The sequence below is a fragment of the Neopsephotus bourkii genome, unplaced genomic scaffold (assembly GCF_033783945.1).
Source record: "Neopsephotus bourkii isolate Nb327-2 ecotype Australia unplaced genomic scaffold, CSIRO-AGI_Nbou_v1 NB_1760, whole genome shotgun sequence".
Classification (NCBI taxonomy): Eukaryota; Metazoa; Chordata; class Aves; order Psittaciformes; family Psittacidae; genus Neopsephotus; species Neopsephotus bourkii.
The window spans coordinates 723,022-750,775 of NW_026902234.1; the positions used below are offsets into that span (position 1 = coordinate 723,022).

The window sequence follows — 27,754 nt, forward strand, 5'->3', positions numbered from 1 at the left end:
GAAGTCCCAGGGAAACCTCGCGAGCAGTGCAGTTTCGCTCGGTGTGGTGGGGGTGTTGAGGGGTGGTTCGGTGGCGCCTCCCGGAGGTGTCGTCTCTCCTCTCTCCCTTTCCCGGTGCTGCTGCCATGGCGGTACCGCTCGTCTCTCCTGGACACCGCAGCCGCTTCGAGCAGGAGCAGGACTGGGCCGTCCGAGCGCTGGTGCGCAGTGTGACCGGCCTGCCTGAGGAGGAGCTAGGCAGCGATCGGTTCCAGGCTGCGCTGAATTTCGCTTGGTCCAACTTCAGGTCAGCGCCCGCCATCCCCGACACGGCACGAAGCCCCGCTGCTGCGGCGGCCTCGTGGTGCCCATTACTACCAGGGCTCGGGCGAGTAGAGCAGGCTACTCCGCCGCGCCCTGGCCGGGGTCCATCGACGCTGCTGATGGAACGAGCCCCTGGCGGGCTCGGTCTCCGACGCTGGGCAGGTGCCGGGGCACTGCGGTGTGCTGTGACCCGGCAGCGCTGTCACCTACTCGTCTGGAAAAAAGGGAGGCCCTGTGGCTGCTGAGGTGTGGCACAGGGCCATGGGCTGCCGTACCCACCGGGCACGGTGTCTGGGGTGAGAATGGGAGGTGTTTGTGAGTCCCTGTAAGAGGACCATTGGGTGTTATTCTGTCTCGGTCTTTTAGGGTTTTTCACCTGATCCATAAGAAAGTACCTTTCAGCATCTTCATTTAGCCATCCAAAATGTTTGTTGGAGGGAAGTAAAGCAATAATCAGTGTATGAAGATCAAATAAAGAGGACTCTACCAAATGCTGCGTTCGGCTCTGGGGCCCACAACGTAAGAAGGACATGGACATGTTGCAGAGAGGAGGGCCATGAAGATGATTAGAGGGATACAGCACCTCTCCTGTGAAGACAGGCTGAGGGAGTTGGGTTTGTTAAGCCTGGGTTAGAGAAGGCTCTGGGGAGACTTAGCAGAGCATGTACAAGGGCATGTAGTTGACAGGACAAGAGGGAATGGCTTTACACTGTAAGACATTAGGAAGAAGTTCTTCACTGTGAGGGCAGTGAGGCACTGGAACAAGTTGCCCAGAGAAGCTGTGGTTGCCCCATCCCTGCATGTGTTGGTTGGATGGGGCTTTGAGCAGTCTGGTCTAGTGGAAGGTGGCCTTGCCTGTGACAGGGGTTTGAAACTAGACGATCTTTAAGGTCCCTTCCAACCCAAAGCATTCTGTGGTTCTATGAAATAGCTATAAAGCTTTTGGCAAAAAATATTATGCTGCTTATAAGAAAGGTTATCAATCTGGAGAAGGTAATGTTTTAGATGTTATTTGAACTTCTCATAAGCATGGTCTTTATTGACCTGCAATATATTATCTATGTTCCTTTAATTCTGTTACACTGCCATCTAAAATGTCCTTACTAAAGTTCTACACACTGCTTTTTTAGTTATCACAGTTACTGTTTCAGTGACTACTGAGAATTTTTACATGAGCTGTTCAGTTTCCCATACTATCCCTAACTGCTGTTTCTTTGGAGTCTTATGTACTTGCTTATCTTCATGCAGCAATTACCTAATCTGCATAAAATCAATGCTACCTGCGTTTTATTTTATGCTGTTTAAATCCATTTTTGAGGGTGAGCAATAGCATAATTGCATTGCCTCAGGTCAGCCTGTGAATTCTAACTACTAACAGTCTCAAGTAAGGCTATTTTAATAACCAGATAGCCGGTGGTTAACAGCAAAAGTGAGTCTGAGGTATGGGAGGGCCGGGTTTGATCTGTAGGTGTTTTAACGAGTTTGACAGTGCTGAATTTTGAGGAGGCTAGTTGTGTCCATTGGGAATGTAGGAATATGGTGTTTGTAACCAGAAGTACTTTGTTAAATGCATTATAGGATTGCATTTACCGTTTACTAATTTTGTAGCTCCATTGAAATAGCAGTTATTCTAGGTCTGCAGACTGGTAATGGTAGCAGGGTTTCTTGGGGCAGGTAAATGAGGCCTGTGGTCCTTCTGCTGTTGTGACATCTCACCCTCTATTTCAGTGTCCCAGTTGCTTTTGTAGGTATGTGCTCTTTTAGATTAGAGACTTTTGTGTGTGGTGTTTGTTTGCTCCAAAAAACCCAAACCAAAAACATAGCAGGAAAAAAAGAAATGGTGATGCAGAGTTGACAACAGTTTTGATAGGAAAGGTTGGGAAGAGGAAGGGTTTTATGCAAGAATTTTTGTCTAAGAGATGTGCCTGAAAGATCAGCCTGAGACTGAGTAATAGAATATTTCCAAACTGAAAGACCGTAGATTTTAGCAGAAACTCTCTAGTTTCAAGTTTGTGAAATCTGTGGTTTGTATTCTTACATTTCATGGTGTTTCTATGCTGTAGTTCTCAGATTCATCTGTTTCTTTGCATGCAGCACACTACTCCTCTTATTCATAATGTTCCCAACTTGCCTAAAAAAATTGATACTTTTTGTGTGTGTGTGTGCGCTACAGCCATTAATTACATCTTTAAGTAATAGACTATTACTTACTTGCTATTACTTACTCTCTCTAATAGCTTCCCTTCAGTTTGATTTTTTTTTTTTTTCAGTGCACATTCTTGGTTTTTTTATTATTGTCTTTCCAGGGTGTTGTTACTAATATTCTAGTTCTTGTACTTATCACCATTTTCCATTTGAAGTACAGATTTCTATGTAAGCTGGTGTGCTGCAATGAATGAGATAAGCTATATTATCTTAAACTAAATGTTAGCTACCTACTTAATATTACATTTCATCGTGCTTTTATTCCAAAGCCTTACACACAGCTTAAATCAGACTAACAGCTTTGTAGCTAACAAAGTAATTTTTTCTTTAATATGGGCATAACTTCATCTTCCAGTAATATTTATTTAAAATCCTTGCTACCTGCCTTACAATTTCATTTTCAAGTTCATTACTTTGACATTGAGGTGATTTTATATAGTCATCCAAATTCAGTCTGTTTAGCTTAATTTTTGGCTCTGATTCAGACCTTGTAGTTTTCATTTCTGTTTGTGGTCATGAGAGTTTTACCCCTGTATTCTGTATACTTTTTGCTGGAAGCTGAGGCAAAATATTAGGATGGCTTTGAGGCCCTACAAATAGAGTATTTTGACCTTGTACTTACGGCTGTCACATCCCGTTTCTGTTTTTTTTTCTGTACACATAACTGAAGAACCTTAGTCTGATATTCTTATAAGAATACTTATATGCTAATTTATTCTGAAAAGTCCATCTAACATCTCATGAGTTCTTATTTTGTCCCTTCTACATGCTGCCTTTGGTGGTATATCTTTATTTTCGTAAAGCTTCATTTTGAGCTCTCTTTTCTTTTAGGTCACCCTCCTTTACTATTTGTAAAGGAGCTTAATTTGGATTTAGAGACCTTCTTATGTGGGTGTTTGTTTTGCCTGTGCTTGTGATGCAAATCCCATATAATTTTAATGTATTCAACACAGACGCCTTTGACAACATGGTTCTTGATCTCCTTGCTACACTTGACTGGCAGTGTACTTTAATTGCTTAGTTTGCTGATATAATAATAATTTTCCATTTACCTTAAAGTGCTGGCTAAATGTAACTTGCATTCCATTTTTCCATCTTTAAGGTCAATTGTGGTTAATCCTTCTTGGACTAAGCGACACTGAAATAAATTTTGGTGGTGCTCAATGCTGTTGCTAAATTAAGCATGCATTATTAAACTAATAATATTGTCCTCATGTATGTAAATCAGCCTTATTTTCTTCCTTACTTAAACTTCCTTTTTAAACATACTCTAATACAAGTTTCGTACACAGATTTCACCGTTTTCTTGATGTGAACAGTCACAAAGTGGAGAGGACGATAGAAGGGTAAGTTTATTGCTTGTGGATTAGTAATGCATTAGTTAACTTTTTTGAAGTGTTTTTGATACTATTTTTGTTATTAGAATACATGAAAAATTGGTAGTTCATTCTGACCTTGGAAAAGCTGCAAGCTGGAAAAGACTAACAGAAAAATTTCTGAACTTGCCACTCCCAAGTATTGAAGAAACAAAGGTATGTGTGTTGCAATTTCCTTGTTCTTTTCTTCCATAACTCTTGTGTTCATGGTGATGATGGGAATTTCAGTTCTCATATTGTGTTGGAAATTTCAGATTACTTTAAGTGACTTAAAGCTTTTGTGGTTCCTAGCCAGGTCATGGATTTTCAGAGTTGTATTCTTTAGTTTCCCCATTTATTTTAGAATGTGTCTGTTGTCTTTTTAGGGTTTCAGTGCATGCAGTTTCATGACTTAAATGATGTCTTCTCACTGTAGAGTGAATGTTTTATGGTCAACTTTGTGCAAATGTTTTAGCTCAAATCTGGATGAATCTACATCCCTATCTGTTGTAAAACAACAACAAACTGAGAATTCTTAACTCTTTGCCTGTATTTTTTCATCTTAAGTAATACCTCTGTATGTTCTGATTTTAGTATTTCCCTATGGAGTGCTCCTGCCCTGCATCTTCTTAACTGAGACTATGTATATGTTCCACCTTTGATACATTTTGTATCAAATCAGTTTAGGATATGGACTGGATGGATACAGCAAAAGTTGTTTCACTTAGACACTTTCCAGTGTGGTAGTTTAATAATGAGTTTGATCTTTGAAAACTAAAAGTTCATGCTATTGGGAAATTTGAGCTTGGTGGTGCTTCTTTCATAAGGCTACGTGTTCTGAGTTGTGGTTTGGTTTTACTTCTCATTCAGCTGACATTTATCTTTCTTTGGACTAACTCCCTATAATTTGTATGGAAAACCCCAGAACCCTCAATAGTTTGCACACATCTTAAGTTAATACACTGTACTCTGTAGATGAAAAAGTACCTTTACTTGTGCTTGTTTTGAGAATCAAATAAAATTAAAACCAAGCAAAGCAAACTAAAAGCCCATGCAAGCACTAATGCTTACATGTGGCCTTTTTTTCCCCCTTTTTGAAAATGCAGCTGGGGGTAGATAATATCTCATATTTGGGCAATTAAACTGCATTTAGTTTTTAGCAATGGCACAGTACTGGGAAGACTAAACATTTATTGGTTTTATGATTGGTAAATGAAATACCAGCTTGTGCATGTGATTCTGTCAGTGACCTACTGGTGTTCTTTGATAAATGCCTGTAGAGTCAGTAATGTTATTAGGAACATATCATATGCTGTATATACTAGGTGAGTATGATGCCACTTTATGAGATAGTTCAGTTATCTTTTTGTTTAAAATCAAAGTGGATTGCATTCCAAAACATCTGTTTCTGTATGTGTCAAAATATACAGGATATAGGTAGTAGAGTGTCCATGTGCCTATGTATGGAATGGTCTGCTGAAGAACTTTGGAAAGTTAGAATCAGGCCAAAGAAGAAACTTTCTGTAGTAAGAAATGGTTGTGCTACAGACAGGTATTAAGGCATAGACCGTAACACGGATCTCTGCAGTATACAGTGTTGGCACAGTATTCCAACCTGATTGAAGGCCTCTGTTACACAACCATATTAGTGCAGTATTGGAGTTAAAGGTTCATAGTGCTTTGTGTAGATTTTCAGGTGATGGAAGATAATGTGAGTATGATATTAAAATGTAGTGATTTTATCAAAGTGTTTAGCCAGCTCCCTTCTAGCCTCTGTTTGAAATAGTCATAGCAATAAAGGAACCAAAGACTTGGTTTCCTGCAGGCTCATTACCTGTGTCCTTTCACCTCATCCATGCTAATGTAGCTGTCTATTATCCCTCGTCCTCTGGTGATTTTGTACTTTCGCAGTACCTCAGGGTTCCTGTTATCTCTTTCCATATTCTCTATCAACTCAGTAAGAGGCAGCTTCTCCTGTGGCTACTTTTGAAGTATATTTATTGCCTATTTAGTAGGCAGAAGAGGAAAGGTGGCTTTCAATATCATATCACAGCCATTAGTTCTGTAATTCAGGACTGGGAAATGGAAACAAATGGGAGCATTTCTGCAAATGATAGGCTGAGTTTGTACCTAACCCACATCTTTTAGACCACTGACTTGCTTTTTTGTAATGTGTTTTAAAGACAGATACACACTATTCCATCCTGTCTCTTCTGTTGTGTTTGTCTGATTCTCCATCCAACACCACCTATGTTGAAAAACCAAAAGTCAAAGAAGTGGGTAAGTTTACAAGATTTTTGTATTGCTAATGAAACATGCAACCCTAATGCAGTCTGATAAGAAGGACATTTTTCCTCTCCATTTTATTGTCTCCTTCACTTCAAGGTGCTTTATTGATTGTATTTTTATGATTTATTCATTTAAAATAGCTTGCAAATCTTTCCTACTCCATTTATGTTGCATTATTTAATTAAGTTTTCCAGCCACTGAAGTACCTTGGGAATTCTTTTTGACATGCACCACTATCACTTCCCAGCATTCTCCACCTTTCTGCAGTGCTTACATGCTCAAAGACAGACAGCGGGTTTCTATCCTCAGTCTCTGTCTTACACCTCAATAGGAGGTCTGTCAGAACAGCTTTGGTGATGTAAATTCCTATGTTCACTATGTACTCAAGGAAAATGGGATACCTTTGAAGGTTTCCAGAAGGAGATCCCAGCTGCCTGCTTTTCTAAAGTAGGACTGTTGCGCTCAGTGCCTAAAAATGAGGCTTGTGCTTAAGTTTGAGTGGATGCCATCCCCCATTTGCTTATAGTGTTGTATCACAGACTGAAAGAAGACTATTTCAGACTAACCTAAAGAAAATCTTGCATCTTAAGATTCCTTTTTGAATGATCTCTGCACATTCCCTCGGCGGTGTTTTGAATGCACTTTCAGCCCATTCCAGGAATGTGAATATGAAGAGGTTATCTCAAACAGCACTAATTACAGTTGAGTAAGCTTCATCTTTTAGATATAATATATTGTAAGTGTGATTGTTATTTAAAAGTATTATACATCACATCATGGATATATGGTGTCTTTTTCGTAGAGTAAGACAGTTCTCGCTTTATGTTGTTTACAGTCCAGGATCCTTGTGCATATGTAAGTTATAGAATGTTTCCACTGAGCTAATGGGACTAGTCACAATAAGTGATATGTTGCATTCTTGCATGTGTTTCCAGGATTGAAGCATAGGGTAGCGTAACATAACACAGATAAATGTGCTGATGATATGCTGTGTTGCATATTTTGAGTGTATAAGCAACAAAATTGAGAATTAATAAATAGGGAATATATGTGATGTCACAGTTTCCATGTCATGTTGAAAGTGTGTAACATTGTTAAAGGAACAGTGGTGTAACCTTAAGAGGAAGGGAATGTCTTTTGTTTTAGAGTAACAATGTAATTTTAACTTTGGAAATATTTTTAGAGGAAAAGTCAGAGTGATGTGATACTTACTATTTTTATATTTATACTTCTCTCAGAAAAGGAAGAAGAATTTGATTGGGGAAAGTATCTGATGGAAGGAGAAGAAATTTACTTTGGCCCAGGCATAGATACACCAGTAAGTAATTTTTTAAGGTAAAATACCCAAGCTGTATGAATGGTTACTATGTTAGAGTCATAATGGAGCTATGTTAGAGACGTGGTTGAGCTGGCCTAGTTTGTATGCTCTGCATGTTGGTTCTCCTAGGATTCCCTAATATATTGTGTCTTACTTAATACCATGAAATACATGCAGACCCAAGCAGAGTAACAATAATACAAATGCTTTTGGTTTTCACCATGTTTTGACTTAGGCCTGCAACTAAACTGACTTCTGCTGCTGACCCTGCCTGTTCCTAATCAGAATTTGCTGTAGTTCTGTGATTTTTCTCCAGTTGTCTCATGTGTCCAATTATTAATGTTATGTATAACGTAAATCTGTCTCTGGTAGACAGTTACGTTAGTCTTACTGTCCTGAATTTACTTCATAGTGGAAGAAAGAAGAGAATAGTTTATGTTTGGCTTGAATAGGGAGTGAATATAGACCTGCCTGCTATGTTGTACGAAAGCATACTCATTTTTGTTGTACTTGATAGGATTGGTCTGGAGAAAGTGAAGAGGAGGAAGACACTCAGCCTTTGAGCAGAGAGGACTCGGGTATTCAAGTAGACAGGACACCTTTAGAAGACCATGACCCAAATAAGAAAACAGTACCTAATGTTTCCTGGAAAGGTTAGAATAAGCTATAATTCTTCTGTTATAGTCATACATACTCAAATTTAGAAAGTAATGCAGCTTTTTCTTCAGTGTTGTGGTTTAGACCTGTAATTGTAGTGTTAAGGTGCACCTTATTGTTTGCTACCGCCTTTTTTTAAATTATTTTTAACAGTAAAGAAGCAATATGAAAGGTTTGATCTGATTTCCATTGTAGCTAATGGAGAAGACTCTGCTTATTTCAGTTGAAAGATACATGGGTATTCCAATACAGAAATGAAAATTGCTACAATAAATGTAGCATGTAGTTGTATGGATATAATGTAAATTTTTATTATCGAGTATCAGAATGCTGAAAGAGAATGTGGCTGATAGCAGAAACAGTTGACTCAGTTCTGAGTATGAAGCGTTTTAGAGAAATAAATTACACAATTAACACACTAGTGGCTTACTTTTGAATAGCTTCAAGGGGTATTAACTTCAGGGAGTATTTTTGCACAGATTATTGTAGGATACAGGATGCCTTGTATAAGATGACTGCATAATATTCATGTTGCATAAGTAGTAACTAGCTAACTGGAATTAGGTACCGTTTTCTTGATAATCACTTTATGAAATAAACATTTTTAGGTAATGTACTAAACAGTTTTAATAGTTTTAAATTGTAACTTGCCTGAAAAGATCTGTGATTCTTCAGCTGATTGGATAGGCTTATTAATAACCTTTTCCTGTCTTTTATAACTGTTTATAAGCATTTCCTGACTAAATAAAAATACCTCACTGACTGTCAAGTGTGTTCACAGTTGGTGAACCTGATGCCCGCAGCTGGCTGGAGCAGCATGTTGTTCCCCAGTACTGGACAGGAAGAGCTCCTCGTTTTTCACATAGTTTGCACTTGCATTCCAACCTAGCTGCAGTCTGGTAAGAAAAAAGGATTGCATACATATTCCTTGCTGGTATATAATACTAAATTATGATTTATTAAATGTCATTACTGTGGAAGTACTAAGATAATATAGTTATTAGAGATATTGTTACAAACAGAATTAAAAGGGTATGAATTAATGAGATGAACAAATGAGCTGTTTTTTCTATCAGGAGATTCTTATATTTAGCTTTTATGAAGTTTGTCACATAAGAGAGAGGGTTTTCCTTTTCAAAGAAGCAAATCTTACTGTTGAATTTGTTTGGGTTGACACTTACAAAGGTCTCTGGGGACTAATATATATGGGTAGTAAGTGGTCCTGGAAGTGAGGATTTCTCTAAAGTGTAAGTTTTTGTTTGATTTTCTGGTCTCCCGTACAAAGTTAGTCTTAAATGTCCATTTTGTGTGGGGAGGGAACATAAAGCACTATATCATTGTGATCTTCTGTGGTTTTGGAAAGAAAATGAGAAGAGAGTTCAATTGAAACAACCAAACACCAAAATCAACAACACTCCTCCTCCCCCCCGCCCCCCCCGATTTTTCCCTCTGTCCCAAATGCTGATGTATATATACTTCAGTAGTGCAGATCAGTAGATTTGTCTTTGCTTCGTTAATTTAATGAATTTCTTAATCAAGGAGTTAATCAACTGACACTAAAGTGAATTTATCTAGCCAGTTATGAACCAAAATTTGCAGTAAGTATTGGATCAGTAGCATAAATTGGCACTTTTGCATTGCTTTTTCAGTGTTGTTAGAAGATGTATATTTATATACGTATATATATGTATGTATGATCTATAACCACTGTTACTTAATTTGGATTTTTGAATTTTGAACATGATAACATAGATTTTACCACTGGTGACAGTAGTGAGTCACAATACTATATGCATGAGTAATCATTTATAGTTCACTGAAATATGCAAAATACTGTGGGAGGTTTACAAAGAATTGTGTAACACAAGGTCATAAGAGAAAGTTTCCATTTCTTAAGTAAACTTTTGGGCGAAAGTGTGAATTTTCTTATACCAATGCTTTTTAACTCAGTGTTTGTATCAGAAAGTGACTAAATTTCCAGTGTTGAATAAAAAATAATAAAGTAATCAGGGATTGAGAATTTAAAAAAACCCAAACAAACACAACAGAAACCCGCAAAACCCAAACCAACACATATTCAGTGCTTCTGGTGTTTGCTAGTCAATTGTTTGTCTTGCTGTCTATGACTAAATGATATTTGAATGCTTTCCATAATATTTTGCTTAACAGTGCAAAAGCAAATGCTGCTTTTGTTTATGTACTTAAAATTCCTCCATGAGTATTGAATCTACTAAAGAGAACATAATGAGAGTCTTAAGTTTATCGTGTCATTCTTACTTCAAGGTGATTTAGCTGTTGTTTCAGCCATTCAATTGTTTTCATTTCTTTTTTTTGAAGGGACCACCACTTGTACACCAGTAATCCTTTATATGTGCCGGAAGAGAGAACACTAGTCACTGAAACCCAGGTTATACGGGAAACTCTTTGGTAAGAGCAACATCCCAAAGCTTGTATTTTAGCTTCTAGTGTTTCTATCAAGGAAATGAGACTTATGTTTGATGTTGTGTCTGAAGGAAGAATTATTAATGAGCTTTTAGCTTGCACCATTGCTGACAATAAAGGTGCTGCTTATGTGTGTTAACCGTTCAGGTTCTTAAAGAAGAAAGTGGCTATTACTTGTATGTATTGATTCTTCAAGTCTAACTGTAAAGTGGAACCAGTGTTTACCTTGTCCCTATGGATTTTTCATACAGTGGCCAATTTTAGAATGTAGATTTGGGACATCCTGTAGCTGGAAATTATCTCAACTGGAAAAGAACTTTAGGAGATATTTAATTGATGCCAGGGTTTTATTGTTCTTGTTCTAGGAACAACATAAAGTACCAATAGTCTTGTAGTTGATCTGTGGTCCCCTGTTATTTGAAGACAAGAAACTTTTAGGCAAGGAAAGCTAATTCTTTTGTTATTTCTTTTCAAGGCTACTTTCAGGAGTGAAAAAGCTTTTTATATTTCAGCTGAATGATGGAAAAGTGGCTGTGCGGAATGATATTACTGTAACTCATTTAACCCATGTAAGTTGTTTCTGAATCTCAGCTGAATATATGTGGCATTAGGAAGGTGTAATTTGTGGGGTAATAGGAAATTAAACTGCCTGTGGAAAAATAAACTGCCTGCAGAAAAATTCCATTCCCACAGTTCTTTTTTGGCTAAATTAAGAGCATCTGACTAAAAGAAACTGGATGGACTGTTCCTATATCTGAGAATGTGATGAAGCAGTAGAGATGGCAGGATTTTATTATATTTTAATTCATAAAAATACTTCATTATTTCATTTGTAGGCTTTCTTAAATACAAATTTTTGTTAGATGGTTCTAAAAAGGTTGGGTTTTTTCTTTTCTAGAATTGCCTGAGATCTGTATTGGAGCAGATAGCGGCATACGGTCAGGTTGTGTTTAGACTACAGAAGTTTATTGATGAAGTGATGGGACACAGCCCAGAAAACACAATGCCTGGAACAGTTTCTACTCCAAAGAAAACTACCGAAGCCCCGTTCAGAACCTACCAAGCTTTTATGTGGGCCTTGTATAAATATTTCATTAGCTTTAAAGAAGAACTTACTGAAATTGAAAAATGCATAATCAACAAAGGTACAGTGCAAGGGAATTTTTCCTAGAGGGGGCACACAGGAAATTTTTATAGGGAAACATGAAAATCATTATGCAGATGCATTTTGAAACTGTGAAAGATGCATACTGTATTTTAAAACCTCATTAATAACATTGAAAAAAATATTTTGTGATGGATGTTACTTTTATACATGTTTGGTTTATTTTTTCCAGATAAAACTGTCACACTTTCAATAGTAATAGATAAATTGTCCCCCCGACTGGCACAGCTGAAAGTACTTCACAAGGTTTTCAGCACAGGAGTAGCAGAAGTGCCACCTGACACTAGAAATGTTGTACGAGCATCTCATCTGCTTAATACTCTCTACAAAGCTATTCTTGAATATGACAGTGTCGGAGAAGCGTCTGAGCAAACGGTAGGGAAAATAATTCCTTCCTTAGCAGAACCACACAATGGAAAATTCAGTAACTTAAATTTCTTTATGGTGATGGAGTACACCAGCCTTTGTCTACCGAGGATCGAGGACAGATTTGCTAGCCATACTACATCACTGTTTTCTTGCATGAGTTCACTCAATCTGTACAAAATTTGCTTTATGATGAGATCAGCAGCAGTATGCTTTTAGGACTGATGGGAGAAACTGTGGGCAGAGGCCGAGAAGCTGTTACAGAAGAGGGAGTTTTGGAACAGCTTTTCCTTATTCTATTTCTACAGCTGCATAATTCAGTTAAAGCTGAAATGCAGGGGTTTGGGCTTTTACAGTAACTTGTTGATTATACTACTAAAAATATAGTTGATGTCATTATGTCCTTTTGTCTTCCTGTTTTCTATGTTATAAAACCACAGAAAGTTTTATGACTATCCCTTACTGTTCAAGAGATGTTAGAGTGAGAAAGATGAAAACTGCTGTTTGGGTGTAACTGATGACAAAAGTAGCAAGGGGAAGCAAGCACAATTGTGGGCTTACATTAAAAGTATTAAAGCTGTCGTTTTTAGTTTAACATTTTATGTTTAATTATGTGTATGTCATGTATATGTGTAGTCATGTATATCTTATGTGTAGTTGTGTATATCTTAAAAGCTACAGTTACACATTTAAGAGGTTGGGCTTTGCTATATTGCTTCTAATGCTTAGGATAAAAATGTTCAGCCATTTTTCTCTCCCCTCCCTTTTTTTTTTTTTTTTTTTTTTCCCCTTTAAATTCAGGTATCCCTTCTGTTCTCTCTCTGGGTTGAAACTGTGAGGCCATACTTACAGACTGTGGATGAGTGGATAGTCCATGGTAATTTGTTTGATCCTGCAAAGGAATTTATCATTCAGAGGTAGGGATGCTGGTACTGGACGCACATAATGCTGTGCAAGTATGAATACAAGATAGAACCTGGGAAATAAAGAGTGACAATAAAAGTGGGTTCCAACACTATTTTGCTTCAGTAGAATTAATTTCTTAGTCATACTTTTATAACTTGTCTCAAATTTCCCATTAGGGAAATTGCATTAGGTTTGGAGCCCTACCAGATAGTGTTCTGCAATAGAAATCAGTTGTTTTATTTTTTCCATCTATAATAAATAATCAGCCATCTGAGTGTGTTAGCTTTTCTAAAAGCAATTAACTCTTTTCAAAGCCAAGACATTTGCAAAAAATACTAATCTGTGGTTGTTATAAATCAGATGCTATTTAGAATTAAAATACTCGTTGCACATGTCATAAACATCCTAGCTGTTAATTTTTCTTCTGTTTGAATGCTACATTTTGCTGGTTCCTCCTTTGACAGCTCAAAATAGAAAGCAAGTTTAGAAAATAGAATTTTGGCTCGTAGTTGCAAATCCATTTTCCCCTATCTGCCCAACTTAATTGAACCTCTGTCTTTTACAGCAGGTAAGCATAAAGTAAGAGAACAGCTCTAATAAATCCCTAGTAGCTGAGATCTTTAATATCCTTATCATGTCGTACTTGACTTTTCTTTCCATGGTTCCGCAGTTGTGCTTTCAGTGCTACCAACAGGAGTGGTAGCTTTCAACTTTTTTATCTGTATTTGTGCTTCATTTGAATTAGCTAATTTAGGTTGTTTTCCATGAGACTTCAAAGACCAAGCAGTATACCTGATGTAAACAACACACAAAAAAACCAACCCAAAGCGAGCTACAAATGTAGTTTCACCTACTCTAGAATTTTTCAGCTTTCCCAGTTGAGTTTGCTTCATTGTAGGTTTTAAATAAATCTGCAAGTCAATCACTAATACTTTTGTTACTAAGGATGCATGCCACTGTGAATAGTTAACTTCCTCAACAAATTTCATTACAGTTACTCTATATGCTCTGTCTTGGGGGTCTAATTGGTTATATGTTTTTTTATCTCCTGTGAGCTGATTCTTTACCCTGCTGAAGTTATCATCCTTTCTAGAGGTCTCTGAATAGTTTGTGATACGAATGAGCTTACTCCATACAGTTTCGAAAGTGCTTTGTGGGTATTCCAAGAGAAGGGCAAAGCATAGAGTGAAAATGATGAAACCTCATTACCAGAAGACGCTTATCTTTTGAAAAGGGAAATCTTCATCAGCTTTTTATTTCTTCACAGAAACAAGAATGTTCCAGTTAATCACAGAGATTTTTGGTATGCTACCTACACATTATATAGTGTATCAGAGAAGACGGAGAATGAGGAGAAGATGAGTGATAATGCCAGTGCCAGTTCTGGTAGTGATCAGGCCCCTTCAAGCAGGCAACACACTATGGTCTCTTTTCTGAAACCTGTGCTAAAGCAAATCATCATGGCTGGAAAGTCCATGCAGCTGTTGAAGAATCTTCAATGCAAAGATGGCTCTCCACAGCAGGCAGCGTCAAGAGGTGAGGTGTCAGTTTGTGGACTATAATGCCCAAGGGTATCTAACAGTATGGGTGTATTTTTTGTACTCATGTTTGCATGGGTCTAGAATAATAGAGTGCTCCACGCTGAACATCAACATCATGATTGGTAACTTCAGGTCTGATTGAAAACACTCTTCCAGTGCAAACATGTGAAAAGAGCAAAGTGAATAAAGATTGAGTATTCCCTTTGCTTTTTGTTGCTTTAAATTTTTCTTAAGCTTCTTTACATGTGGTTGCGAAACTGGGGTTTTATGAGACAAAAGAAAACAGCCTCTATGTTGTAATTCTAAAGCTGTTTTGTTTTAATAAATAGTTATTTTTAATTACTAAGTGATTGAATAATTCTGAGATAGGATGTGGAACTTTTTTTTTGTTTTGAAAAAAAAGCTTACTAATAATCAGATGAAAGCTATCTGGGTATTTGGGGTAAGTATCTTGATTGTAAAATAGTACAACAGTTTACTCAATGCTGTTTGGGTTTTTTTGGTTTTTTTTAAGGAAATAAAATAATTTTTGTTTGTTTTGACATTTCTTGATGTTTAGAAGGCAGAGATAGTTAAATTATTTTGGAGACTCTGTGGGTTTATTCCCCTTTTTGCTATGAGAATTATTATCTGTTCCAGTGAATACTGAAGGGTTGTTTCAGGTGCTAAGAATGAACTGCTGTTCACCTGAGGGAGGAAGTTCTCCAACAGTCTCAGAAATATTTCATGTTTCAGACACCCATTCAGCAACCAATTTGAACATCTGCCTGACCTTAGGCATTGGATTAGTCCTACTGTTTTAGCAATGCTAATTTAAATATGTATTTGAGTTTTTCTCTGAATAGTGGCCTAAGCTTAGTATGTTGAAAGGTAGCAAGTAAATGTTGAACTATAAAGTAGTTCTTTTAGTTCGGATAATGTTTTCTCTTAGAACAAAATCTTACAGTTGAACATGTTGCCCAATTTAGATGCTGAACGAAAGAGTTTGTATACACTGTTCTTGGAATCGGTGCAGTCTCGCCTGCGGCATGGGGAAGAGTCTGTTCCAGATATTATTACAGAACAGCAGGCCACAAAACAGAGCCTGATAAAGATGCAGTCTATAGCAGAAAGACACTTGGAACTGGATGATGTCCATGACCCACTGCTGGCTATTAATTTTGCCAGGTAAATGAATGATCCATCCGCTGTGTTGTTGAGAGCAATGTTCTGCCTGGTGACATTTGGTAGACTAAATTTTTATTGCTGCTGCTGCTGCAAACAGGCAAGCACAGAATAAAGAGGAGCACCAACAGCCAGTGATAGAAGCTAAATAAATACTACCCTTGTGCTTAGTTGATGAAAACCAATTAAAATCAGTGAAGAATCTGCTGCTTACATCTGCTAGGGTAGAAATGGGAGCAGCCTTTAACATAACAGGCTTTTTGCAAGTAAGTGTTTTATTAGTGTTGTAAAATCTAAATGTTTAAATGTGTTTGCTTGGAATTTGTACATGATGTCTTTGATTAGTACCAAGGATATTTGACGAATGCAGCTTCTGTTCTGATGTGCTTAAATAATCTAACTTTAAAAGCCTTCCAAAATTCATATTAGTTGCATAAAAGTTCTTCATGTGTCTCCTATAGAGATTTTAAATGTTTTGGAAATCAGCAGGAGAGGTGAATTCTGAAAATCTTACTTTGTGATTACAAATAAGAAAATAGCTGTTTATCTTTTTCTGAATACTAGTTGGTGATTTACATGTTTTCATTTCATTCCTAGGAGGAGTTTGTTTTAAGAAATCATAATTAATAGTAGATAAGACTCTTAATACTTCTCTTGGGTTGTCCAGGGAAGTTGTGAATGCTCCATCCCTGGCAGTGTTCAAGGCAGGGTTGGATGGAGCCTTGGGTGGCATGGTTTAGTGTGAGGTGTCCCTGCCCATGGCAGGGGGGGATGCAACTAGGTGATCTTAAGGTCCTTTCCAACCCTAACTATTCTGTGATTCTATTTCTGTGACAATGTAATTAAGCTTTCCAAGTGTTGACTGCAGATACTCTCTTCTCACAGTGTAGTATCACAGGTAATATATAGGGATCCCATATTTAAGGTGCCTCAAACCAGTTCTACCTGTGTGGTGGTTTTCTGTTTGTTTAGTTGGGTTTTTTGGTTGTTTGAATTTTTACTTTGTTTCCTTATTTTTCTTTCCTGGGAAGTTCACCTGGCTGCTGTGTAAGCGCAGTATAGTTTTTAGAACTAATGGGTTTGTTCATTAAGCTGTCTGTATAGTGTTCGGACTTGATGTTGTTTTTCAGAATTACTCCTTGAGCAGTTATGTGATTCTAGCATGCCATCCTTTTTGGTGTCCTAATACCTGGTTATGCAAAACCAGTATAAAGGATCACTTAATAGGCTTGATATGTACTATAGTTATGAAACAGCTTTTATTATTACTTCTGTACCACATATTTTAGAGTATCCAATTTTGTTTAAAAACTTTGAAAGTATGACATTTTTTGTTATATATGAATTATGAACCTTCTTCCTTATTTGTTTTATTTTGAAGATTATATTTGGAACAGGGTGACTTTCATGAAAAGTTTACTGGTGGAGATGTTTGTGTGGATAGATCCTCAGAATCTGTGACCTGCCAGACTTTTGAACTGACACTGAGGTCTTGCCTTTATCCGCACATAGACAAGCAATACTTGGAGTGCTGTGGTAATCTAATGCAAACTTTAAAAAAGGATTACAGGTAAGAAAGTAGATTCGGTTTTCCTTAAGGTTTTTTTTTTTCTCTGTTTTGGGTTTTTTTTTTTTTTTTAGTTAGCAGTGGTGTGCCATACACTAAAAGCAGCCATTTTATGTTGTGTTTCTACTCCAATTTGATAACAAACAATAAAATCATTAAGCAGGAAAGGTGAATCTAACATGATAAAATCCTAGGTGAAAACTTGGTCTAGTTAAATCGACAGCAAAGCTGTAATTTGCTTCAGTGGATGTTCAGCGGCAAAATTGCTTCAAACAGCACTTTTAGTAATGTTATCATTTGAAACTTTAAGAGAAACTTTAGGAATCTGTTTGAAATAGTTAATGGTTTTATAGTCACAGTTCTTATGAGAGTAGTAGCAGTACTGTACTTCCTACGTAATCAGAAAAGGAAAATCAGTATCATAATTTTCTGGAGCTCCATATTGAAGTCACTTAGAACTCTCCTTGAAATTGCATCTCTTCTCTGAGTTCTCTTTAGGGAGACGGACAGGATTTCCAAACTCTAAGCTGTTCCGTAGCCTGCTTAGAGGAAAAAAAATGGCTTTTGTGTTATATGAATACATGTGAAAGCTACCTGAGTGTTAAGCAGAGGATCTCCTGTGGACTTATGAAGTGTGTGTTCAGTACTGAGTTCTTGTAGTGAAGAGTTTTTAAGATTTTTGTTTCTGTAACAGTTGTGTTTTGATTTCACTTGTATGATTAAGACAGAGTTAATGTTACACATTTGTTCCTGTTTAGGCTTGTGGAATATTTGCAGGCAATGAGAAACTTTTTCTTACTTGAAGCTGGAGATACCATGTATGACTTCTATACATCTATTTTTGACAAAATCAGAGAAAAGGAAACTTGGCAGAATGTTGCTTTCTTAAATGTGCAACTTCAAGAAGCAGTTGGGCAGCGCTATCCAGAGGACAGTGCAAGGTAAAAAGCAAAATATAGTTTAGTTATGTTTCTTTCACACTTACCTGTACTGATGTACTTAAATTGCATAGCACAAAATGAATTACCATGTACTCATTAAACGAATCCCCATTTTAATGAAGTTTAAAGCTATTGTTACCTTTTCCCCAAGTCTTCCAAATTAAATCAGACAGTTGGTATTTAGAATGAGAAATTAAAAACCAGTGAAACTAACCAGTATTTTAAAACAGTTTAACAACAATTAAATCAGGTTTCCTTGCATAGGTTATCTATATCCTTTGAAAGTGTTGATACAGCAAAGAAGAAGCTCCCTGTCCACACCTTAGATGGTTTGACATTGAGTTACAAGGTAATGAGTTAATATTACTGTAATTCTTATTCTAGAATAGGTTTGAAATGTTGCATTAAAGCGACTTACTTTTCTGTCTTGATTATCCTCTCTTCCTCTTAGGTTCCTTGGCCTGTGGATATAGTTATAAGCTTAGAGTGCCAAAAAATTTACAATCAAGTTTTTCTGCTCTTACTGCAAATAAAGTGGGCCAAGTATAGTCTAGATGTTTTACGATTTGATGGTAAGAAACTTCTTCAATGTAAGATAATCTAAGAACTTGTTCTGTGATCTAAGAACATAAATAGTCTGTTGCTTTCTGTAGTGAGTAGTAATAGTACTACTTTTAATAGTAGTAATAGTTTATAAAACTAGTTTACTAGTTTATAATTTACTAGTAGTAAATTTACTATTTACTAGTAGTAATAGTAAACTAGTTTTATAAACTACTTAGAATTTTGATTCAGTCTGTAAAATATTTCTGTCTATTAGCTTTGAAAATTGAAAATTATATATTAAGCAGGGCTTGTTTTTCACTTCTCTTTGGCCTCAGGGACAGCACTATTTATGCATTCCCTTTATCTCTCATTCAGGTCTAGTTAGTTACATTGGACACTTGTTTTTTCTTCAGACCTTGCTGTTGAAAGAAGGTCTGTCCACCACACCCTAATGTTTTGCTTTATGTGTAATCCAAATTTTTTTGAGTAATACCTTGTCAACAAGTTAAGAAAACAAGAAAAACAAATACTGTATTTGAGACTGAAAAAGACAGTTGGGAATACAGCCTCTATGCTGCAATTTAGATATTTGGTGGTAATGGAAAGAGATCTCTTTGTCTCTTTCAGCAGGGTAATGTTTATACTCTTTCTGTCCCATATAAAATGGATACACACTTCATGTCCTAGAAAAATAAATTAGGAAGTCAATGGGGTCCGTCTCTGTTTTGTACATTGGTTAAATATTAATCTTCCTAAAATTATAGTTTTATGTAAAATTTATGGGTATGGCTTTATGCCCTTTGTCTTTTCCCCTTTGTAGAGATATAAAATAAATATATTTATTTTAATGTAGATTTTTTTAATCATTTCACATAATAGTTAAATACCATTTCCTGTTCTAGTATTTATCAAATTGTGTTGTACATACGCTGTCAAACTATTCAGCATATTGTTGCTATGTTATAATAACACATCTGAATTACAAGAAAAATCTTATATCAGTGTTGTGTGCAGAATAATAAGAAATAAAAAAAATCAGTTTTAAGTAACATTTTAGTTACAGTTTGTCTGCATAAGTACTACAGTATAACACTCTTGCCTCTTCTTTTTAGAACTAGTCTGTGCTGCAGAAAATCCACAGGTTAAGGAAGGAACTTTATTACAGCAAGGAATGCTTCCTTTATTTTCACCACAACCAGAAAATATAAAACAACAAATACATCGCATGTTCCTCCTAAGAGTGAAACTCATGCATTTTGTTAACAGCCTCCACAACTACATCATGACTAGGGTTTGTCTTATATCACAATTCCATTTATATTAAGAACTTGTAAAAACCTTAGTCTAATGTCCTTTCTTCAAAATGATTTTAGGTTGAACATGTTTCAGTTTTAAGTTGGCAGTTTTAAACCAGTAAACCTAAAAGTGTTTTAGAAGGTCTACATGCACATGATTGATCTTTGGATATTACTAGTTCTTTTTGACTGTTTCTTCCGGTGCTAGATGACTGAAGCATAGTCATGTAAAAATAGGTTTCTGTAAGCTGTTGCTCTCTTAAGAGCTATTATGCTTATGAAAGTGTTACACAGACGTTTTAGTTAAATAGATCCTTCTCAAAAATTTCTAGTACACAGACTCGAAAGCATAAACATGACTTCTCAAATATAAAGGCAACGCCTGTAGATTCATATCTGTTCTGCAATTGCCTTTTGTTTGCCTTTAATAAAATCGGTACACTCCAGATCAGCTCCTCTGGGGATAACCTGTCTGCCCTTGTGCAATGGCAGTATTCTTATTTGTGTGAGGAATGCCATTGTTGAGTCATAAGAAGAGCTCAAATGTTTTACTGTTGATGGTGTGTTGTTGTTGATGGTAATTTGGGGAGTGAGCCTAAAATTTGAGACAGAAGAATGAATGAATCAGGCAGTTTTAGGCACTGCCAGAAGACAGTCGTAAGCACTTGTGTGCAGCATGGAATTTAATAACTCTGGTCTTCTTTTTAAGATTCTTCACAGTACAGGCTTGGAGTTTCAGCATCAGGTAGAAGAAGCCAAAGATTTAGATCAGTTGATAAAGATACATTACAGGTATCTATCTACAATCCATGATCGCTGCCTACTGAGAGAAAAGGTGGGTAAAAAACAGATGGTATATTTGGTACATTGAGTTTAGCACTGATTATGCTGCCTGTTCTGCAATTCATACATACTAAGAAATATACAGCTACTCTTGGGGAAACTCTAGCTCTTCCAGAGTTGACACTGAGATCCCGCGTTCCTTGCAAGTCTCAGCTCAATTCTGTCAAGGAGAGAAGACAAAATTAAATTCTTTGTACTGGATTTTACATGACTTATTTGTTTTAAAGAGATGGGAGGATTTGATCAGACTGAGGCTTGGTAATGTAATGAGGAGTATACACACTGATGTGGCAGGAAATAGAGGTACATGGATAGCATTGTAGACTTCTATCCCACATGCTGTCTGTGTGTAGTCCTCATTAAAGTACTCAGCCATGAAATGAATCAGAGAACAAATGCAGAACACAAATTTGAAGAAATCACATTGTATTTAGGAGGTTGGTTTTACAGCTGAGATTAAATGGCATGGGATACCTTTGCACTGTAGCTTAGTAATGAAATTGTTGTACTTAGCAATTAATTTCTGACTGTTATTCCTTTTGTTTTGATCGTTATTTTAGGTGAGCTTTGTGAAAGAAGCTATAATGAAAGTCTTAAATTTAGTACTGATGTTTGCAGACCGTTGGCAGGCTGGTTTGGGAGCTTGGAAGTAAGTATATATACCTAAAATTCTGTATGGTCATCATTTCACAGCAGAGAATTTGATTTTGAGGGTTTTTTTTTGTGTGTGTATGTTTGTGAAATAAAGGACATTGCTCGGTGTTTAACTTTAAAAAGCTATAATTATTTTACACTCCAGTTGGAAAAGTATCTACAAAAGGCTGATTGCTATTTCTTAACAAAAGCGCAGTTTTAGATAGAACTTAACAAGTTCAGTGCATTTGTGTATATTCGGTATTTTCTATTTAAAAAGGTGGCCAATATATAACTTGTGTTTGAAAAGATTGTAGAGCGTAGCAACAAAGAGGGTTTTCTTTTCCTTCACATTTATTGACACTGGTAAAATGAGAGGTTCATAGGTTTGTTTTATAATCATGTTCCTTGATGATTTAAAATTGTAGGCAGTTAGATGATGACATTCATTAATTGGTTTCTGAAAAATGGAATTATTTAGTTTGGCCTTCATTCTAAAAGGCAATACATTTTTATTTTCCTTTAAAAAAAACCACCTGCCTATTTTTCTAATCTGGACTGTCCAAATTATAAAGCCTTTGTAAAAAAAAAAAAAAAAAATTGTGGTAAAAATGGTGAAACTGTTGAAGTCAATAAAAGTTCTGCCATTGACTTCAGAGTCAAGATTTTAATGCAAAATGTTTGATTCCATTAGTTCAAATGCCTTTTCACCAGCTTTGTTGCCTTCCTGTGAAAGCATTTGAGTACCTCCTTCAGTTGTTGGCCTCAGAAATGCACACAGTGCTCAATGTGAGGCTGCACCAATGCTGAAAACAGCGGGAGAATCATCTCATTTGACCAGCTGGTGATGCTGTGTTTGATGCACCTTAGGGTGCAGTTTGGCCTCCTGGCTGCCAGGGCACACTGCTGACTCCTATGGAGCCTGCTGTTGACCAGCACCCCCAGATCCCTTTCCACAGGACTGCTCTTCAGGCACTCCTCTCCCAGTTTATAGTTTAGCTTCTGTAACTTGCTGCTTGCAGAATGAATGGTAGTGGACAACTCTCCAAGGCTATGTCTAACACTCAAGGGTTGTTCTATGGTCCTGTGGCAAGCTGGTGTGGACTGGCTCGCATTCCATTTTTTTCAGGACTAATTCTCTTTGGCATAAATGCTACCTAGAGCTTGGATCCTGCTGTCTTGTGTCGCTAGGAAGTTGCTATTTTTGGTGTGCTTTTCTGATTCAAGGTGTTGAAAATAATTTGTGAAGTCTGTTGATAGACTGAAACTTGGGGCATGTGGTTATCTACTCTTGGATGTGGCAGGAAAAAGTCATAGCTGATGTAGTGTCGTTCATATCCTTTGGGGGGAGGGGGGAGAAGGAATGACTTACTGTGAACTACATCTTCTCCCTTCTCTGTTGAGTACTAGCTGGCACAGTCCAGAATGGAGTTCAAGAGTTGATAGTAAAGCAGTGCGGTTGTCCCTGTTTTATTTGTCAGTGTAGGTTTACCCCAAGGAGTTCTAAAGCAATAAGGACCAGGAATTGATGTCTTAAAATACAAAACTAGGTAGGAGTAACTGATGTCAGGTAGCACCAGACAGTTCTTCCTTGTCACTGCTGAGATTTCTAAGATGATGAGGAAATTAATGCTGTTGTTAGTGCTCAGATGCTCCTGTCAAAATTGCCTTTGATTCTAGAAGTAATATGCACAGGCATAACTGAAATACGGTAAGTTTAAGCCAGATTGCTATACAAAGAGTACTTTTGTCATTTACTGTGGAGTTTTGGTTCTATTTTAAAGGTAATTTGGTCATATTTTAAAGGTAATTTGGTCATACTTTAAAGGAAAAAGTGGCTAGTCTGTTAAGCATTCATCTGTTAAACTGTTTTGTAGGATGGAATCCATAGAGAAGATGGAATCTGATTTTAAAAACTGTCACATGTTTCTTGTAACTGTTCTCAACAAAGCTGTCTGTCGAGGCTCTTTTCCTCACTGTAAGTACATGAAGCTTTTCACATACCTGCACTTAGTGGGACACAAGCTTTACTAGGACTGTATTCACATTACAGTCTTGTTTAATGTTTGTCAGTACATCTTAAAGAATCTCACTTTGTGAGGTATTCCAAAGGACATGAAACCTTACTACTTAACTTGTTAACTTCATTTTTTTTTTTTTTTGAGTATTTGTGCCATGCTTTTTAATGGCAGCTGTCTTCAGTTTACCAGCTCTCTTGATGAGGGGATGCTGATGGAGCCAAGCAAGTGAAACAAATGAATGAAGTTTAGTTCTGTAGGGCATGAAAGAGCATTCTTTTTGTTGTTAGATGAGAGCTAGCTGTGACATATCTTGAACAGATAGAATTTTAGTATTATGGTGTCTCAGCTGCAAACTGTCCAAGCTCTTGGCTCTGTCCATCTGTTGGAAGTGACATCCTTTGTAGCAGAAACAGCAGAAGATGACATGTCTGTGCTTCTACTTGCAGCCTGATACTAGCTTAAATAGCTAATCCATGCTGGTTTGGGATGAATGGGGTTAGCTGGGATGTAGATGCATATTCTAACAGGTTTCTACACTACATGTAGATGTGGCGCTTGGAGACATGGTTTAGTGGTGGACTTGGCAGTGCTAGGGTGATGGTTGGACTTGAAGATCTTAAAGGTCTTTTCCAACCTAAATAATTCTGTGATTCTAAATATTATCTGACATCACTGCTACTCAGTCTACAAGAGCTAGTGTGCAAGAACCTTCTGTGATAATGACTTATTTCATGGAACCCCTCACAACGTTTATTCTTTTTGTGTGTGTGTTCAGCAGTTAGTATTTCAGACAAAGGAGCTAATTTCTTCCAATTCTTACTGCTGAAAATAACTAATAGATAACTGATGATCAAAGTGGTGAAATATTGTTTGAAATGTCAGAGCTTCATAAAATGTCATACAGTCTTAAATCCTGAAGTGTTACAATTCAGAAAATAAATTGGTATCTTCCTTTTAAACTACAGAATTGAATATTGCAATAAGTATTTTCAGGCTGTTGTAATGCAAATATTAACTACTTTTTTTATGGTTTGGTTCACAGTGGAATCTTTAGCTTTGTCACTGATGGCTGGCATGGAACAAAGTTCCGAGTCCATTGAATTGATAAAGAACTGAAAGCAGCATTTATGTTGACATTCTCATGTTAAAAAGCTGTAATCATTTTACACTCCCAATTGGAAATGCGTATAACTAAATGGCACTGAGGGTTTGGAGCTGTGTAAAATAGTTGAAAATGTAAATAATGTACAGGTATTTAAAGTCTTTTGGCTGTCGCAGTATTTTCCTCTGAATGTGTATGTTTCATCATTGAAAACCATGTACAGTGTAAAATTCATCCTGTGTAAACAATCTCATTTAAAATACAGAAAATGTATTTCATGTTGTAAAAAGGATTTATTTTTTGTTGAATTAGAAATAATTGCTGATTTACTCTTTCCCATTACTTTTGCAACTGTGAATAGGTCATAGGGCAGTGTGGAATGGTGTGACTCAATTCTTACTATTCAAAAGGCTTATTTTTGGCCTTTGTTCCTTTGAAAAAAGGGCTAAGAAGCATTCTTATTTGCTTAATGGTTCTTAAGAACTCTTTGGGAACAGTTATTACTGTTACAATAAGCTGATGTAAAAAATACAAGATTAACTTATCAAAATGGATTATTTGAGACTATAAAATACCAATATTTTTATGTTAAGTGATCAAATGCTCACTAATTTTAGCGGTAACTCTTGTCAGTTTCAGTAGGATCAAGATCACAGTGTGTAATGCATTAGTTTTAACTATTGGACTGTTGAGTTGTCTTAGAGGTGGCCAGGTATGACTTGACTGTTCTCCTCCTTGTAAATGTTTTGCAAACAAACATTACTTCTAGTAGTTGATGTCTTGTAAAGCAGTAGACTGTAATGCAGAAGGGGACATTTCTGGAGAAGTGAATGTGGAATGTATTCTGGGCAAGGTGACTTGCCCTGTCTCCTCCCCATGAACATTTCTCAGTAATTCTGGCATCAGTACCCCTGCATTTAAAAAGAGAAAATCAATCATAGCCATTTATCTATTTGTTTAATTGAATAAATAAAAGATTTAATAATTGGAATTTCACTGTTGTGTATGTTTCTGCTGAGATCCTGTTAACCTAGAGTCTGAGGGATGTTTCTGCGAGGTAAATGAAGTACATTACTACCAACTGTGAGACTGTGTGGCTCACATTATAAAGCTGTTTTTTCTTCATCTGTGAACTAATAATTGCTTTCAATGAAAAAGAATATTGGGATTCTTGTTTAAACAGGAGATCTCAAAAGGTTCTTCCAATTTATAGCCATAAAATGTTTTCAGGAAAAAAAACCACATTTCCTTTTGAAATGTAACACTGGGAAACTTTCTGCTGCCTCATGGCATGTTTTTCTGCGTTTGTCTGAGTCGAGGTTTTGCTTTAGAGAGCACTGCTTGTATTGCCCTCTGCTACCACATGACACGCTTTTGGACGTGTTTTGTGGTAGGTGGACACCTGTTGACAGAAGTAATTCGTACTTTACCATGACCGGTTACCATTTGTTGTTTATTGCATGTAGAGACAAGTGCATGTTTTCTAACTGCTTCTTTCTCACTCAGTAAAACTGAATAGATTAATAACAGTTTTAAAGGGCATACATGTACTAGGAAGTCCAGCTCTTGTATGCACTACTTCATTACTTTTTGAGTGCATGTATGTCTAGTACTCTATGCTTTAAAAAAAATCTAACTAGTAACTGCTTTATTTCTCCTCTCTATAAAGTGGGTATCTTCAGTGACATTACGGTTTTTTTAGACTTACCTTGGATAATATTAGCTAGATATGGGAGAAAAAAAGCTTCAATCCTTCATGTTGTTGAAATAGTAGTTTCTAGTAAATCCCTTTGTAGAATTTACTTATTTTATCTGAAAGACCCCATGCAAGTGAAAGCTTTTGCTGTTCCACCCAGTTTCCTGCTTAGGAATTAACGTTCCATTCTGCTGAGCACAGAGGAATATCTAGCTGTAGCAATGTTGGCTGATTCTAGTTACAGACATCCTTCATGCTTTGCTTTTCATGTGTCAGTAATACTTAGCTGGCAAATTCCCTTGAATGAGTCTCCCTTAATGGCATCCTTTTTTCTTTAGGACCACAGAAAAATAAGTCCGTATGTTTCAGTGTGTATGCCACCAAGACCTTTTCGTCACTCCCCTGGCAGTAGTTAAAATGGCTGTTTACCTGTTTGGAAAAGAAGAAGGCTTTTAGTGAGGTTTGCGGTATTTTAGCTATTTATTTACTCAAATTTTCTTGTAATGTTTTCTTATCGATTTAATTTTTTTTACAGCAATGTTGTTACTTGGATTTCGTCCTGGTTCCATTCCTTCTGGATGTTTTTTGACACTGTTTCCAAATTTTTATCAGTTATCTCTGAATTAATTTGAATTTTAACTTTTGGACATTCTCCCTCTTTGACAGAGGAGACCTAGCATTTGAGTGTGCTTCACTTGCACTTCCAGGATTTCAAGTAAGCAATTGCAAAGATGTTAGAAGAATGAGGCCAAACTTACTGCATGTATAGATTTAAGGGGGTTTTGTCATAGTTCTTTTATAAGTTGTCAAGTCTAGCTAAGGGAAAGCATATTAAAATACCCAGTAAAGCACGCAGAAACTGAACTGTCTATGTTTCTGAAGGGGTATTAAATTCTTTGGAGAAGAGCACACTGCATTACTGGATGCTGTCACAGTTTCCTCTGTACTTCATTCCCACTTTTATCTTTAATTTCTGGGTGCACTCTCTCATAAAAGTTGCCGCATAGAAGCCCTTATCTATCTGGCTCAGTGCTGTTCTTCCTTCTCCTTTTGTTTCCTTTGGCTTCTGTAATCTCGAGACCACATTTTAGCACAGACTTAGTAAATTCTCTAATGCTTTCTTTGCTGTTTAGTTTTAATAACGCCTAATTATCCACTAGGTCCTTGAGGACCTCTGCTTGTATTAAGCTATTGATACCCAAAAGTTTAGCAACCAGTTCTTGATTGCGTGGTTTCCATGGTAGCATGGATTAAAGATAGCATCACTACATTGCAGGAGGCTGATTAAAAACATATATAAAAATAAATTCCCTCTGATGTGCTTTTTATCTTACTAACCATAGAGATCTACAACTTTCCAGCTTTCTTCCTATACTCTTGCACACTTGCAGAAAAACTC

At 36.8% G+C, this 27,754-nt stretch overlaps 1 protein-coding gene across 4 annotated transcripts; it reads left to right on the plus strand.

Moving 5' to 3' along the window:
• Window positions 1-49: 49 nt before the first annotated feature.
• On the plus strand, window positions 50-27,367 carry TUBGCP5 (tubulin gamma complex component 5). Of its 4 annotated transcripts, none has more exons than XM_061377809.1 (24): window positions 50-286; window positions 3,801-3,854; window positions 3,932-4,040; window positions 6,047-6,143; window positions 6,743-6,853; window positions 7,391-7,470; window positions 7,988-8,123; window positions 8,909-9,026; window positions 10,465-10,554; window positions 11,045-11,138; window positions 11,468-11,714; window positions 11,907-12,109; window positions 12,902-13,017; window positions 14,274-14,542; window positions 15,516-15,714; window positions 17,093-17,281; window positions 18,037-18,219; window positions 18,484-18,568; window positions 18,671-18,791; window positions 19,878-20,056; window positions 20,770-20,895; window positions 21,464-21,552; window positions 23,414-23,514; window positions 26,891-27,367. In XM_061377809.1, the coding sequence occupies exons 1-24, from the start codon at window positions 126-128 to the stop codon at window positions 26,980-26,982; spliced, it is 3,249 nt and encodes a 1,082-aa protein (XP_061233793.1). In that variant the 5' UTR covers window positions 50-125; the 3' UTR covers window positions 26,983-27,367. The 4 variants fall into 4 exon arrangements, with proteins under 4 accessions (XP_061233793.1, XP_061233794.1, XP_061233795.1 ...); XM_061377810.1 differs by lacking the exon at window positions 26,891-27,367 and adding an exon at window positions 24,600-25,650; XM_061377811.1 differs by lacking the exon at window positions 6,743-6,853.
• Window positions 27,368-27,754: the final 387 nt, after the last annotated feature.